Here is a 15645-nt window from a genome sequence, read left to right on the forward strand (position 1 = left end):
TCTCTCTCTCTCTCTCTCTCTCTCTCTCTCTCTCTCTCTCTCTCTCTCTCTCTCTCTCTCTCTCAGTTTAAGCAGTTTGAGGAATAAAACATTACATAACGAAAAGCCAACAATATATTCTCTGTGTGAAGACAATTATGGAAAAACCTTGACGTGATCACACCTGAGAGGAATCGTTATGTTTCCTCATGGTGAGGCTGGCGGTGTTGTTTCCAGTTGCTGGTTGCCCATTTAAAAGCTCAAAATTGTTTTCCTCCTTGGTGGGTGAGACGAGTTGCTGGATAGTTTCAGAGCCTCCAAAAGTGAGGAGGTCAGTCGACGCCTCACCTGACCCCAATCTAGCACCGGGCCTGTTGTTGTGTTCGGGGTGCGGGGTAAGTGTAGCGCGGTCAGCAGGACAGGAGACCCCGCTATCTAGCACCGGTTTAGTTCCAAGATCCTCGTGGTTGCCCTTCACCGTCACCCGCGACCCCACACTCACCCACTCCTCTTGCCTGCTTGGCTATATAAGCTGCTCTCTCGCCTTCCGTTGGTATTCTGACACGAACTCCACACACCGACAACATGAAGCTTGTGAGTTCTTACAGCTTTTGCAGCACTTTCCAGTCTCTTACAGGACTAGTCGCTCAACGTCAGTGAAAAACTTTCCAATAAGCAAAAAGGCTGAGAGCTTGATCACGCCTTCGAGACACTCATCGTGTGCCGGAGTGTGCCTCACGTGCCTGAGTCTCTGTAAAAAAAAGTTAACGCCCCATGCAGATCTTTAGCCAATAATGCATTTTTTCTTTTTTCGTTTCGAGACAAGTAGATTCAGTTGCTGTTGAATTTTATAAAGTTACATTTTTTTTTTTTTTTTATGTATATACAATGTCATTACATTAGTAAAAAATTCTGTGGTGCTTCGTGTGGTGCAGGTGATTCTCTCCTGCCTGCTGGCTTTCGCCGCTGCTGCTCCTCGCCCTGATGGGGATGCAGTGACTTTGGTGGACGAGCGCAGCGATAACGGCGATGGAAATTTCCAATACCGCTTCGAGACTTCCAACGGCATCGTTGAGCAGAGGCTGGGCGCTCCAGGATCAGAGGGACAGAGCAACATGCAGGGAGACTTCAGGTGACTACATGCACTTGTCAATACTACAATAATCACTACTAAAGTCTGTCTACTCTAAAGTGGCTCCTGGGTCTCAGTCTGAATACTGTCCCAGGGAATGCGTGGTTGTCAGATCTTGAGGAAAAGTGAGCTATCCTAGTAATAAGTGCATTGATCAACAGAAAACAAGTATTTTTCACATCAAATCAATTACATTATCAATAAGCTACAATATACTTTAAATCCAGGAGCCATTTCGGAGTAGACAGTCTATACTAGCCTGATTACGGAGTCAATATCATTCATCAGGCACCTAATTGGAGATGATACAGGAGACGCCTCGAGGATTAAAGATCAGTATTTTTTCTTATAGATAAAGAGGAGTAAAAACAAACCATATGATAAGAAAAGGATGTATATTTTCCTCTTCTCAGATACACATTTTGAGAGAGAGAGAGAGAGAGAGAGAGAGAGAGAGAGAGAGAGAGAGAGAGAGAGAATTTTTTTTTTATGTAGGAGAGAAGCCAGTCAAGGTAACAAAATATAATAAAAGGCCCACTTTAGTGCTGGCTCCCTAAAAGAAAAGTAAAGATTTAGCCAAAATAAAGGAACAAATGTCCAGACTGGCCTCTCCACTACAGGTGTGTTTGGGCAGGGAGTGGCAGCGGCGGTCACACTGCTCTTTCTTTCCTTCTGTCTTCTGAGGCATCTCCACTTTCTGTATAGCATTTTCTTCATATTTTTCTCTGCATATTGGATGCTTTGTGACTCAAGGAGAGTTGATTATTGTTAAAAGTCCAGCACGTATGTCTCTTCTAAGATCGATTGATTGACTGAGTGGTTGCCTGGTTAATTTGAAGGCGCTGTAACTACGTGGTGTAGCGCCGCCTTTTGAGTGTGAAAAATTGGAATCGTTTTAGAGTGTTTTTATTTTCTTACTTGAGTTTATTGTAATGAATCCAACTATGCTGCAGACGCCCCTATCCCCTCACACACACACACACACACACACACACACACACACACACACACACACACACACACACACTAATTTTTTTAGTCTCCACCGATGTCCTCTTCCGTAGGCTTGGCGAATGGAGAGTAAAAAGAAAAAAAAAATCGCCGCATCGAGAAATGGCCGGTAGGGCGTGGCAAGGGGATCCCCCCCAGTGTCGCCATTATCACCATCTACTTCTTTCTCCAACCCCGCTCAACCGACGAAACCTGTGCCTGTCTCTTTCTCTCTTTGGCATCACAGACACATGTTCTCGCAATGGATCATTCCTCTACGTCAAGCTCGCCATATGGCCACCTTCATAGCCAAGCTAAGGCAGTTATTTACAACGTCAATAGGTACTTATTGGAAGAAAAGACAAACGGAGCGCCTATACTGCCGGTGATCTGTGATGTGGCAGCACTGGGGGAGTCCCAGTGGTTTCCACGCCCTATCGGCCCTTTCTCATTGCGGCAAGTATAGTGTGGTAGCGCCATTTTCGACGAAGGAAGAATGTGTCGTCTTGATATATGGTCTGACCATAAGAGAAAAGCAGCTGTAAGACAATTGAGTCCATAAGTGAAACCATCTTGCCATCAACTTTGCTGTTTGAAATCCTTTTTTCTTTCTCTTTCTTTTCCTTTCTATTTTGAGCCTGTAACGTCTCAAGAATTACCAAGCAAATATACGTTGTCACATGCATGTACCTATCTGTGTCCTGTCATGAGTAATTTTATCTCATGTTTTCTTCCTTTCCTGTGCAGCAGCTGTCCCACGCCTGCCTAACACCACATGTCCACTCTAAGCTGTGTTGTGACACCACTCCTTAGAGAAAAAGCTGACCAGACAACCCCTGAATCTCGTCAAGCAGAAGAACTTTGGCTCACCACAGTGTTTCTGTTATCAAGGGAAATATCAAAATGAAGCATCATATATTGCTGTTTATTTGGGAAAAAAAAGTGATAACATGATTGTGTCCTGGGGCGTAGCGTCCAACTTTAAGTAAGCTGATGGCTGGCACAGGTTATGTACAGGAGTGGCAAGAGGTTCGAGTAGTGTGAAAGTGTAAGTTCATTGGTCGAAGGTTTAACGGCGCTTGCCCTGGGAATTAGCGAAGTCGATCTGCCTTTGGACGTATTCAGGGATGGGAGGGAGAAGCGGGGAGTTAACTCTGTAGCCATTCTCGTCAGCCTCGAATGTGAATGTTGCGAGGGTACCGTCGTCCAGAGGGAACCTGTTGGGAAGAGTCAGTTAGAGCATATCGTTCTCTTATAAGGAAAAACAAGACGTGTGCAGTCAGTGTATCAACCAAGAGATCTGCCCTTACTGGAAGGAGCCGACGTAGTTGCTCTGTCCCTCAATTCCCGGGGTGCCAGTCTTCTCCTTCTGAATGCCGTTGCTGGTCTCGAAGCGGTAATAGAAGTTTCCGTCCCCTTGGTCGTTACGTTCGTCCGTCACGATGGTGGCATCCTTGTCAGGGCGGGCAGCAGCCACAGCCAGCAGACAGGCGAGCACGACCTGCACACCGGGACCAAATTTAATGGAATTGAGCCTCCACATGATGGAATCGTGTTATTTTGTTGGGCGTGACTTCCTCGGCGTGATGTATGGTGATGATGGTGGTAGTAGTGGGTGTGGTGGGGAACAGGTAAGGCAAATGTGATGGGGGGTGGTGACTACAGTGCGGTGGCCAACAAACACCACGGTCTGCCTAGCCTGTGACAGTAAAGCACCGCTCGGAGACACATGGTGATTGGTAACACGAGGGACTAAGAACACTGTGAATAGCAGAGAGTGAAAACAGTAAAAATGGCAAGATATCAGTTCGAATGACAACACTTTACGTTGTTACTGGCCACTTAAGGGGAACGGAACTGTGAAGAAAGAGAAGTTTAAAAAGAAAGAAAATGTTAGAGGAAAGATAAATATTTAAATTTGCAGACGTGTGTGTGTGTGTGTGTGTGTGCTGGACTTACGAGCTTCATGTTGTCGGTGTGAGGATCGTGTGAGGATGTCTCAGGCTGGCCGACCACAGGCTTATATACACACTCCAGCTCAGGACAGCCCGAGGAAACATACCTGTGGGAACCTGTTTTGCGTGTTTTGTCGGAATACGCAGGCATAAGTAAGCACATGCACGCACACACACACACACACACACACACACACACACACACACACACACACACACACACACACACACACACACACACACACACACACACACACACGAGTTTTTGCCGAGTGAAGATGAGCCGCTCACATGCAATAAACATTTCAATTGATTCTTCACACGTGACTTACTATTTTTGTTCGAATTACGGTTCTCTCTCTCTCTCTCTCTCTCTCTCTCTCTCTCTCTCTCTCTCTCTCTCTCTCTCTCTCTCTCTCTCTCTCTCTCTCTCTCTCTCTTATATTTTTTACAGTGGAAATTAAAATGCCGACTTTCTTGTAGCTGTTTTCCATCTTCACTTTCAAATAAAAACAAGATCCATTAATATTAGAAAGGAAAACTAGCAAATACATTCTCAACTCGTCCTCTTGACAACAAACACAACACACACACACACACACACACACACACACACACACACACACACACACACACACACACACACACACACACACACACACACACACACACAGGTACACATACAGATAAGCAAATTTGATCAGAACATGCAAGTAACTGAGCGAGGTAAAGGAAAAGTGTTGAAGTTAGGTATATGAAAGTGCCGTAGAAATTAATGTACAGGTGCAAATGCAATCGACTTTAACTCCTTCAGTACCAGGACGCGTTTCCATTTTCATTCTGGTTACTATTTGGTGACTTTATACTGCTTCAGAAACTCATGCATTCCAGTACTGAAGGGGTTAAGGACAATAAGGCAATAGATGTGCATAGATGGGAAATGAAAGTAAATTGGTCTAACTAATCGGTAAAGAGAAGTATTTATTTATTCGTTTATTTGTTTTGTATTCTTTCATGAAAAATTTTCTACAACTCTCCATAATGCAATGACCGTGCTTCATTAATAAACATTTTCCTCTTACTCTCCGTCATTGTGATCTACGTTAAGACGCACTTGTGAGGGAGACGTGACCTTGGCTGAGGGGACAAGCATGCACACACACACACACACACACACACACACACACACACACACACACACACACACACACACACACACACACACACACACACACACACACGGGACCTCTGACACCGTTACCTATGGCGAGGTGAAGAAAAAATAATTTGTTTTTAAGATGAGACTTGTTCAGTTTTGCCTGCCCCGGTGTTTTGTTTGTTGGCTGTGCTCTCCCCGACGCGTCCTCCACTGTCTTGTTTGTACAGTAACTTAATGCTTGTTGTTTTTTGTTTTGTTCTTAATGATTGCTGTTGTTGTTGTTGTTGTTGTTGTTGTTCATTGTTTTTTTCTATTGTTTCTCTCAGCGTTTTTTTTTTTTTTTTTTTTTTTTTGTGTGAATGTTGTTTTTTCTTATTCATGTTGTTCTTGATCTTCTTTTCCTCTTTCTATTGTTATTGGTTTTTTTATTATCATCCTTATTAATTATTGTTGCCATCATCATCATCATCATCATCATCATCATCATCATCATCACCATCATTATTTTGAATAGTGTATCTATTAATCCTGAGAAGATTCGATTGACACACTTCAGACAACTGTAATATACAATGCATAATCGCTTAACCCCTTCAGTACTGGGACGCATTTTTACCATGTGTTTTGGGTATGATTAGACGGTTTTATATACATTAAGAAGGGTCTATGGAGGTCAGAAGATTATTGGCCAGAGTCTTCACTATTTTAATCCCCACATGAGTTTCTGAAGCTGTATAAAATCACGAAATAGTAAGCAGAATAAATATGTAAACGCGTCCTGGTACTGAAGGGGTTAAACGTACGTCCGGCTCGTGGTGAATGATGAGGGAATGAATGTCTGCAGGTGTGCATAATGTAGGCCTCCAGACATCCGTGTTTCTATACTTATTTTTCTTTTCTTTTAGTTATGAATACTTTCCTTTCTTTTATTTCTTCAGTTATTTAATATTCATTCCAGGTTGTTGTTTTTTCATTCTCTTTTACATTACTTTTCTTTTATTTTTTTCCTTATATATTTATTTGTTCATGTTTGTTACATTTGTTGGTGTTTAAAATGGCGGAGGAATGTAAAGCGTGACATCTGGAAGGGAAACGAACAAACCAAACACAAATAAAACGACATGTAATTGATTTTCCCATCAGGTGCAAAAAAAAACTCAGGTGTTCAGGTGTTCTTCATTGGCTTTTTTGGTGGTGGTGTTTAAAAATGGCGAAAAATTGAAAATCGAGACATCTGGAAAGGTAATTAATTTTCTCATCAGGTGCAAAGTAGAAGCTCAGGTGTTCAGGTTATTGTTGTTTAAAAATGGCGGAGAATTATAAATCGAGACATCTGGAAAGGAAACGAACAATTTTAAGGGAGGCGATGTTGTAGTGGATGAGGTGGTGAGCGTGGGATCGGGCAGACGTCCACGCGTAGGTTCAAAATCCACCATATACTACTTTGAAGCTGTCATTTGTTAAGTGGTTTGAGGTTACCTACATGTCACCATGATACCCAGGTTCTAGGTGGAGGTGTAATTGCCTGACACCCAAGATTCGCTTGGGTGTCAGGGGCCCTAATATGGGTACCACTACAAATAAAATTGCCTGCGCCACTAATGGGCGGAAGCTTAATAGCGCTTCCCACATATACTCTTCAAGTATGCCTACAGGTGCTATAGGCCTTAACGTAAAAAAATAATAAAAAAATAATTAGTTAATTTTCCCATCAGCTGCAAAGTATAAGCTCAGGTGTTCAGGTGTTCAGGTGTCCTTGATTGGCTGGCTTTTTTTTTTTTTCTTAGGTCTTTCTTTTTTTTTCCCATTGACCATTTGATCTCTTGAACTGCAACTTCATTCTCAACATTTTCCTCTCTCCGTAACTTCTCTTTTTCTTTTTTTTTCTTCGGGTTCTTCTTCTTCTTCTTCTTCTTCTTCTTCTTCTTCTTCTTCTTCTTCTTCTTCTTCTTCTTCTTCTTCTTCTTCTTCTTCTTCTTCTTCTTCTTTCTTTCTTTTTTTTTTCTTCTCTTTGTCCTTCTTCTTTCTTTTTCTGCTTCTGTTTCTTCTTCTTTTTTCTTTTCTTCTTTTTCATTTTCTTTTCTTCTTTCTTCTTCTTCTTCTTCTTCTTCTTCTTCTTCTTCTTCTTCTTCTTCTTCTTCTTTTTATGCTTCTTCTTTTCTTTTATGATTCTTCCTTTTTCTTGTTTTTCCAGTTTTTCTTCTTCTTCTTCTTATTATTATTATTTCTTATTTATTTCTAATTTTTTTATTATTTTTTTCTTCTTTCTTTTCTTCTTCTTCTTCTTCTTCTTCTTCTTCTTCTTCTTCTTCTTCTTCTTCATTTTCTTCTTTTTTCTTCTTCTTCTTCTTCTTTATGCCTTTAAATCAAGTGTATTTTCAGAGACTACATACATTAGTATAGTCCGTCATGGATATTTCGTTTCTTCCTCATCGATTGCGCAGGATTCTTACTAAACTCACAGGAATCATGGAAGCACCGCTGGAAGACTTCATGGTTTCCGCTCCGTCATCTTAAAAGAAAAAGAAAGTAGGACGGCAAAACATTTAAGAATATGGACCTTTGTAAATTAACGGAAGCCTCGGTCACGTGTTTAGGTCGCTTTCACACGAGCGATTTTCCCCGGAGCCGCACATGCCGCACGGCAGCCGCGTGGCACCTGGACGTGTACGGCGACAGTGCGGTGTCTCCCGCAGGCCATTCCTCTCAACATTCCCTTCGGTATCTCCTTGTCATCTTTGTTAGTGCATCATCGTTTCTCAATGATGTACAACATCATAAAACTCATTAATTTAGTGAGAAAACTGAAAAGATAAGTTTTCCTGATTATAGTAATAAGAAAAATCATAAATTTAATCAGTAATCGTCAGATATCTCTGTTTTCTTCCATATTTTGCTAAGAAAATAATAAATTTTGTGAGGAAACGGAAGATATCTATATGTTTTCCTCAATAGTTTACTAAGAAAACTCATAAATATAATAAGAAATAGCCCTCGTCTCACGCCAGAAACACTGGATGTATGAAAGCGTCCATAGCAACACATGACCAGCGAAACCGTTCTGCGACATTCCTGCCGTTACGGTCTTGCTGGCAGTACAGCAGGATGCGGCTGCCGGAACAGCAAGATATCCGTTCCGGCTTCATGTGAATACATCTATACGAGTCTATGTAATACTAAACCGTGCGGCATGTGCTGGACCGGCAAAAATCGTTGGAGTGAAAGCAGCCTTAGAATGAGACAGTCATAAACCTGACTCACAGACGGCTGATGCAAGGCAAGACGCTGCCGAATTGAGTGACCTTGCGCACCGGTTACCTGGAAGACTCAGGCGGTGCAGGTAGGAAAATGTTTGGGTTACTGATTGGATCGGGATGATATCGCGCCGCGGGGAAAGAGGCAGGTAGGAATGGAAGCTCAAGGTGAGAAGGGAATGTTGCGCTGTTCACCAAGTACTCAATCATTCTCTCTCTCTCTCTCTCTCTCTCTCTCTCTCTCTCTCTCTCTCTCTCTCTCTCTCTCTCTCTCTCTCTCTCTCTCTCTCAGCCGCACAGGCCTGAAAAGACTTTAAAGCCCTGAAAGTAAGAAATAAAAGTCCAAAACATTTACTTCAGCTTCTTTTTTATGCTCCGTGCAGGTTTTCTCGCGTCTCATTTGACTGAAATAACCTTGATCGTAAAGGGAAAGGAGTTGATCGGGTTGCAGGTCGCAGTTGTACCAGAATTTGATGAAGAGATATTTATTTATTTATTTTTTCTTTTGGTCTAAACATAGTTCAGGCTACAAAGAAGCTTGTTTTTAAATGTAAACGGTGCAATAGATGGTTAAGGGGAAGAAGAGCGAACGGAGCGAATGTGTGGTGGGTCTAGCCAGCCGCCTTGCCCTGCCGCCCTGCCTCGCCACGCTGCCTCGCCATCCTTGCCCCTTCATTGAGGTGACCTGCTGCCGCCCGTGGTGATCCCTCGTGGTCAGCATGCTTGGCGGGGCAAACCGGTTTATAAATACGTGCTACATACCTGTTAACTGTGTGTGTGTGTGTGTGTGTGAGAGAGAGAGAGAGAGAGAGAGAGAGAGAGAGAGAGAGAGATGTATTTATTGTCGTCGTGGTTGTTATTGTTGCTTTTTTTCTTGCTTTATCTGACGTGTGTTTATTTCACTGCTGCTTCTCCTAGTTATTGTTTTTGATACCGACTCTTTTCATTCTGTTGCTCTGTTTTGTTGGTGCTCCTGTTTTTTTTTTTTTTTTTTTTTTATCGCCGCCAGACAGGACGGGCTGGCAGAGTCACCTTTGTGTGTGGCGTGCCTGGATTTCCCACCTGGGCTTACACCTGAGGCGCGAAGAGTGAACTCTGCTTCTAGCTCGACGCACGTCCTGAGGGGAGAGCCTGAGGGAGAGAGAATTCTGGGAAGTGGGACAGCAAGTTCTCGTGTTCGCGTGTGGCGGCGGCGAGGGAGGAAGAGAAGAGGCATTGGGAAAGGGAGAGAACAACAGACCGTCGAGGAAAAGCAGGAATACATTGTTCTTGATTTTTTTTCCTCCACACGCGATTTCTATCTCCAACTTAGCCGACCAGAGGCGAGACTGTTTAGCTTTTATGTGAGTAGCGCTCAGAAAAACGTCTTCCATAAGGGTCCTGAGAGTTGCGTAATGGTCCAACGAGCGAAATTGATGTCACGTCTATACCGTTGTTATTCTGTTGTTATTGCGCAATTTGCATTAAAGCCATTTTTCTTTGTATTGTTAGACGACAGTGGGACTCCAAGTGAAAGCAGTTTATTCATTAACCAAATCTCTTTCAGGAACAAATAAGCTTCCATTTTTTTTTTTCTTTTGTACTTACTTTATTGCATGATTTCCTGCTTGTCCATCATATTCTTGAGCGTTTATCTAAGTACTTATTTTGTTTTTCTCATCTTTCCAGGCGGCGAGTTGCCTGTACAAGTGGCGGTTTGGAGGAAAGGTATGTCTACGTATTTCTGAAAAGGTATTTTGAACAAACGTGTTAGCTTAAAGAGACAGCGAATTTTTAGAAAGGTTTTTATTGAATGGTCATATTTACGTGTGAAAAAGTCAATTTCGGCAACAGAGAGACACGTAATTATGGTATTAGGCGGTCATACATGAAGATAAAGAAGAACATACAAACTGAAAGCAAGAAGGTAAGAAAGACAAGCGGATGAACAGACCAGTAGAAGAGTAAAAGTGAGCGGAAGACAGACTGAATGGCGTGCTGGACGAACACAATAGGGAACGGTGGATGAACACACTCTCGTATTTACTGAGTAGGTGATTGACTGATTGCTTGACTGAGGGATTGATGTTTTGATTGACGTTTTGATTGACTGAACGATAAGCTGGCTCATCTATTGATTGCTTGAAAATTGACAGACTGACACGTTGATTGCTTGTTTCATTGCTTGGCAGCCGAGAGGTTCACTAACTGACTGGCAAATACACTCAACTTATAACTAACAGAGTGGTTAGGTTGGGTTAGATTAGCTTAGATTAAATTAGCCTTTTTTTTTTAGGGAAAGATGAATGTAATTGAATGATTAGTTTGCTGCGCCACAACAACAGAGTCTTATGGTGCTCTGTGGTGGATAGAGAGAAGTAGCGTGTTTGTGGGGTCCTTGGTGTGTACTGATGTCCCATGAAGACTCAACACAGTCACTCCCTCCATTCATTCATGTAAAGCAGTGGTTCCCAAACTGGGGGGCGCGCCCCCCTAGGGAGGCGTAAAGAGAATTCAAGGGGGGCGTGAAGTCATCTGCTAAAAAAAAATGTTTTAATAGATTATAAGAATAATAAAATCAAAATGTCTCTCTGGAATGTACTATTATTTGTTTGAGTGGCTTTCATTATTAAAATTTAATACAAACAGAGATCTGTTTTCCTGAACAATGCTAAGAAAAAAATGCAATAAAATAAAATAAGTTCACATGAGCAAAAGAGGAAGTGGGAGGGGGGGGCGTGCGGGTCTACTGGAAGCAAGAAGGGGGCGTCAGGTAAGATAGTTTGGGAACCACTGAATTGTAAAGCAATGGCTGTATATATTCTGTAAAACCTCTGTGCTCCTCTAGATGAAGTTACATGTTTTTAAGAGTGCTTTTACGTTTCTATTGACAAATTAACAAGATATACATTATTAACAGGAGAAGCATTCTTGAGAACCCACCTAATCGTCCCTGTGGTCTTTGCAAAATAGCAAAATATTTGTGAGAGAGCAGAGTGTTTTATAATGCTGAGCCAAGAATCATCCACGTTCCCGCCCTCAAGTGTCCCGCGTCCTCCACTGTGCTCGCGTGTGTCACTGAGCGTCGTGCGTGATGGCTACGTGTGCAGGACGTGACGTAATGCCTGTCTCTCCGTGTAACTACATGCCTCGGGTGAATGGTGGTGAAAGGTGAGGCGAGATCGTGTCCTTTGTAGTGTCTGAGGCGTGCGTGTCGTGGGGCGCTGTCATACATACAGACCTCAGGAGTCAAGAGTTAAGGTCATTGAGTGTCTCGTGTCGCAGTAAAGTTAGAACTACTGCTGAAAGATTAGATAGTCTGTATGTGGTTGAGTAGTAAGCAGCCTCCTGTGTGGCTGGGTACTAGCCTACCACGTTTGTGCAAGTTATCAAAGCATTATTTTTTTTTATCTATTACTACCAATTCAATGAGGTTTTTTTTTTTTTTTTTTTTTTTTTTTTTTTTTTTTTTTTTTCAATGTGCCAATGAGATTTGTAGACGAAGAAAGGAAGCTACGTGTTTCTGAACAGAGATGCGACGAAACGAGTTCATGAAAATTTGTGATTTCTGAATGATTTATTGATTGATTGCAATAAGACGACGTAACACCCCGGACATATAGCGCCGATAGAATTTATGATAGTAGCTTCCATACACGACATACTGCTGTCTGTTCATGCAGGTATGAACTGACTAACTAAGAGAGTCTGGTAACGGATCTGATAAGCTGACAATGGTCACCATCTCGTGATTATATGTAACTACTTCATTTTTTGCTTTCGTGATTTTTCGTTTTGTCACATTTCGTGAATACTGAAAGGCAAAGAAAATAACAACGTTTAGATATGTAACAAGAGATTTCTAGATACCTTGATAGAGATCCAATGGACGCACCGCGGGAGGGGCGGCAGCGTGCGGCGCAGCGTGGGAGAGTGACACTGTGTGGAACCTTTTTAGTTATTTATTCAATAAGGAAAGACTGGAGTAGTACAAGTGACAGGCTGGCGCTGCATCGTGTGTTCTGTTCAGAGGACTCTATGTACAGCAGAGACTTGGTGGGTCGGTGTTGGAGCTGAGACACTTTATTAGAACACGATGCCGGCTGCCCGCTGCTCCTCGGCGATGCGGAGGAGTTCGTAGACGTGGTCAGGGAGGGGGTGAGGGGTGGGGATCAGCGGAGACTGTGCGTTGTATCCGTTCTCGTCGGCGGTGTAGATGATCTCAGCAACAGTGCCGTCAGGGAAGGTAAACCTGGAGCGGGAAGGAATGGTAAGAGTATTGGACTAACGGAGTGTTCATGACAAGGAAAACCCAGTAGTCTCAAAAGTAATGAAGACAAGATTAATGATAGCCAGGTCATTCTAATGTCCAATTGCACTCTCTGTGACCGCCCTTGTACTCCTGACCGTGCCGCGGCCCGCCTCTCTCGGCTGCCTCCTCAGAAACACTTGACTCACCTATCGGAGCCCTGCATGTTGCTCTGGCCCTTGGACCCCGGGACGCCGGTCCTCTGGGAGTAGATGCCGTTGCTGGTCTCAAACTGGTAGGCGAAGTTTCCGTCTCCGTTGTCTGTCCTTTCGTCCGTGATGATGTAGGCGTCGCGGTCGCTGGTACTCTGAGGAGCGGCGGCAGCCAGGGCAAGAAGGGCGGCGACGATGACCTGAAGGCGGGGGAGTAGAAGGAGGAGGTCACCTTTACATGACTGGTTTTTGACCTCCTGCTCTGTGTGTGTGCGGCATCTCACTCAGTGATCGCCAAAGCAAACTTTCACTTAAGCTTTTCTTTCCCGCCACACCTCAAGAAGTGCTCCCATGCATCCACCCCCACCCGTGCCACACGGGTCATCTGTGCCACTTTTCACCTCGGCATCTCGAACCACAACCCGTTACGTGTAATCACAGGTAAAGTCAAATTTTGTTTTTACTTTACAAATTAGTAACAAATCACATTGCTCAAACTCGTTACTGAATGTAAAAAAGTTGAGTTAAAACACGAGAAGAACAGCATTGCATCTTTAACTGTAATTGGCTCAATTTCCATTCAAGGAACGTTTCAGAAAAGGGAGGCTGGGGAACTCACAAGCTGCATGTTGACGGTGTGAGGATCGGCGGAGGATGTCTGGTGACTGCAGCAGCCGGCTATATATACCCAACTCTTCGTCGACCGGCGTTCCTGATTCACCGGCGAGGGTGAATCAGGAACGGAAGGTCGGGACCAACGAACGGGGGTTAGGGGGGTGTATTGAGAAAGGGAAAGGAAAATGCAGCGGAGTTTAGGGGGGGTGAGGTTCGGAGGGAGAGGCGACGGGGAGCAAGGGACAGACAGGGAGAAAGTAAGGGGAGGAATGTATAGCAGAACAAAGAACTGAAAAGTAAAAAAAGATAAAAGAAAGAAGAGCAAAGAACTAAAAAAGAAGGAAGCAGACAATTCAGTTACGTGACGCAGCTTTAAAGGAGGACGACGAAGAGGAGGAAGAGAGGGAGAGAGGAGGAGGAGGAGGAGGTGGAGGTGGAGGTGAAGAAACATCCCTCCTTTATTACCCCCTTTGAAGGACAGCGGAAGTTTTCCAACATGTTATCATCGTTTGTCTGCGTGCACGCAGGCTACCCGTTATGTAGTGGCGCTCGGCATTACATGCAGCGCACGCCAGCGCTTTCTACGGGGCTGCACCACCATACACTCTCCTCCCACCACTTTGTAGACTAACATCAAAAGGTGACGAAAATTTAATCAGGAACTATTTACTTCTGAGGTTTGTAAGTGAAATTAAACACCAGGTGATTTATTTATCATTTTAGAATAACTACAGTTTGATTTGTTAATTTGGTTGAATCAGGAGTCCCACAGTTATGCTGAAAAAAATAATAACGGTTTTATTTCTTTTGGTGCGGGGGTAGCTGGAGGGACACATTGCTGTAAACGTATTGCAAGAGGCTGTCCGGCTGTCCTTAACAAAACAGCAAAGATAATGATGTAATTTCTGGGATATTCTTAATGTTGATGTCACCACAAAGGTTGCTCTGGATATCAGGGAAAGCTATGCCGAGGTGCTATGAAGGGAGAAATGACGTATGTTGTCAAGAATTAATTTAATATAAACTTGAAATATCAAGAAAGGTCATCTTGTAATAATGAAATAAAGAAAACCCGTCAGTAATGATTTTTTTCTCTCTATCAGGGATGACCTCAGTAAAGTAAGGAAATCTTATTAACACCACAGGGAGGCTCGCCGCGCTCCTCAAGACACTCCTTACATTCTTTTTTCAATTTGTCTTTTTGTAAGTGTTGGGAAATAAGCGAGGTGTTTTTCCCTTTCCCACCCCAGCGCCGCCCGCCCGCCCACCCGCCCGCACCCTGGGAATCACCACAGACGATGACTTTGACACGATTTCCTGAGTCTCTCTCTCTCTCTCTCTCTCTCTCTCTCTCTCTCTCTCTCTCTCTCTCTCTCTCTCTCTCTCTCTCTCTCTCTCTCTCTCTCTCTCTCTCTCTCTGTGTGTGTGTGTGTGTGTGTGTGTGTGTGTGTGTGTGTGTGTGAGAGAGAGAGAGAGAGAGAGAGAGAGAGAGAGAATATTAGATGAAACTTGATTATAATTTAGAGGAAAGTGTCTCTTGCTGGTGTGAATAAATAAATAAATAAATATATATATATATATATATATATATATATATATATATATATATATATATATATATATATATATATATATATATATATATATATATATATATATATATATATATATATATATATATATATATATATATATATATATATATATATATATATATATATATATATATATATATATATATATATATATATATATATATATATATATATATATATATATATATATATATATATATATATATATATCGTGTAGAAATCATCTTTACGATATATATATATATATATATATATATATATATATATATATATATATATATATATATATATATATATATATATATATATCGTGTAGAAATCATCTTTACCAGAACGCCTTTCACATCCATACTCGCTGCCGTGAAAGCTACACGGACAACACGCAATAAACAAATAGAGATAGCAGTGTGTGATAATACTAAAAAGCATATCAGCTTTCTATCACCTCATATTAATATAACCAACGACGCTGTCTGTGTGTGAGAGAGAGAGAGAGAGAGAGAGAGAGAGAGAGAGAGAGAGAGAG

At 42.4% G+C, this 15645-nt stretch overlaps 2 protein-coding genes across 2 annotated transcripts; both read right to left on the reverse strand.

Moving 5' to 3' along the window:
- Window positions 1–3012: 3012 nt before the first annotated feature.
- Window positions 3013–4184, reverse strand: LOC123498386 (cuticle protein AM/CP1114-like). The gene is made up of 3 exons (XM_045245487.1): window positions 4061–4184; window positions 3412–3602; window positions 3013–3318 (listed from the first exon to the last, which is right to left on the reverse strand). Exons 1-3 carry the CDS (start codon window positions 4067–4069, stop codon window positions 3171–3173), a joined length of 348 nt encoding a protein of 115 aa, XP_045101422.1. The 5' UTR covers window positions 4070–4184; the 3' UTR covers window positions 3013–3170.
- An 8211-nt stretch (window positions 4185–12395) lies between these two features.
- Window positions 12396–13675, reverse strand: LOC123498382 (cuticle protein AMP1B-like). The gene is made up of 3 exons (XM_045245483.1): window positions 13529–13675; window positions 12907–13109; window positions 12396–12700 (listed from the first exon to the last, which is right to left on the reverse strand). The coding sequence occupies exons 1-3, from the start codon at window positions 13535–13537 to the stop codon at window positions 12535–12537; spliced, it is 378 nt and encodes a 125-aa protein (XP_045101418.1). The 5' UTR covers window positions 13538–13675; the 3' UTR covers window positions 12396–12534.
- Window positions 13676–15645: the final 1970 nt, after the last annotated feature.

This window comes from Portunus trituberculatus, chromosome 48 (genome assembly GCF_017591435.1).
Source record: "Portunus trituberculatus isolate SZX2019 chromosome 48, ASM1759143v1, whole genome shotgun sequence".
Lineage (NCBI taxonomy): Eukaryota > Metazoa > Arthropoda > Malacostraca > Decapoda > Portunidae > Portunus > Portunus trituberculatus.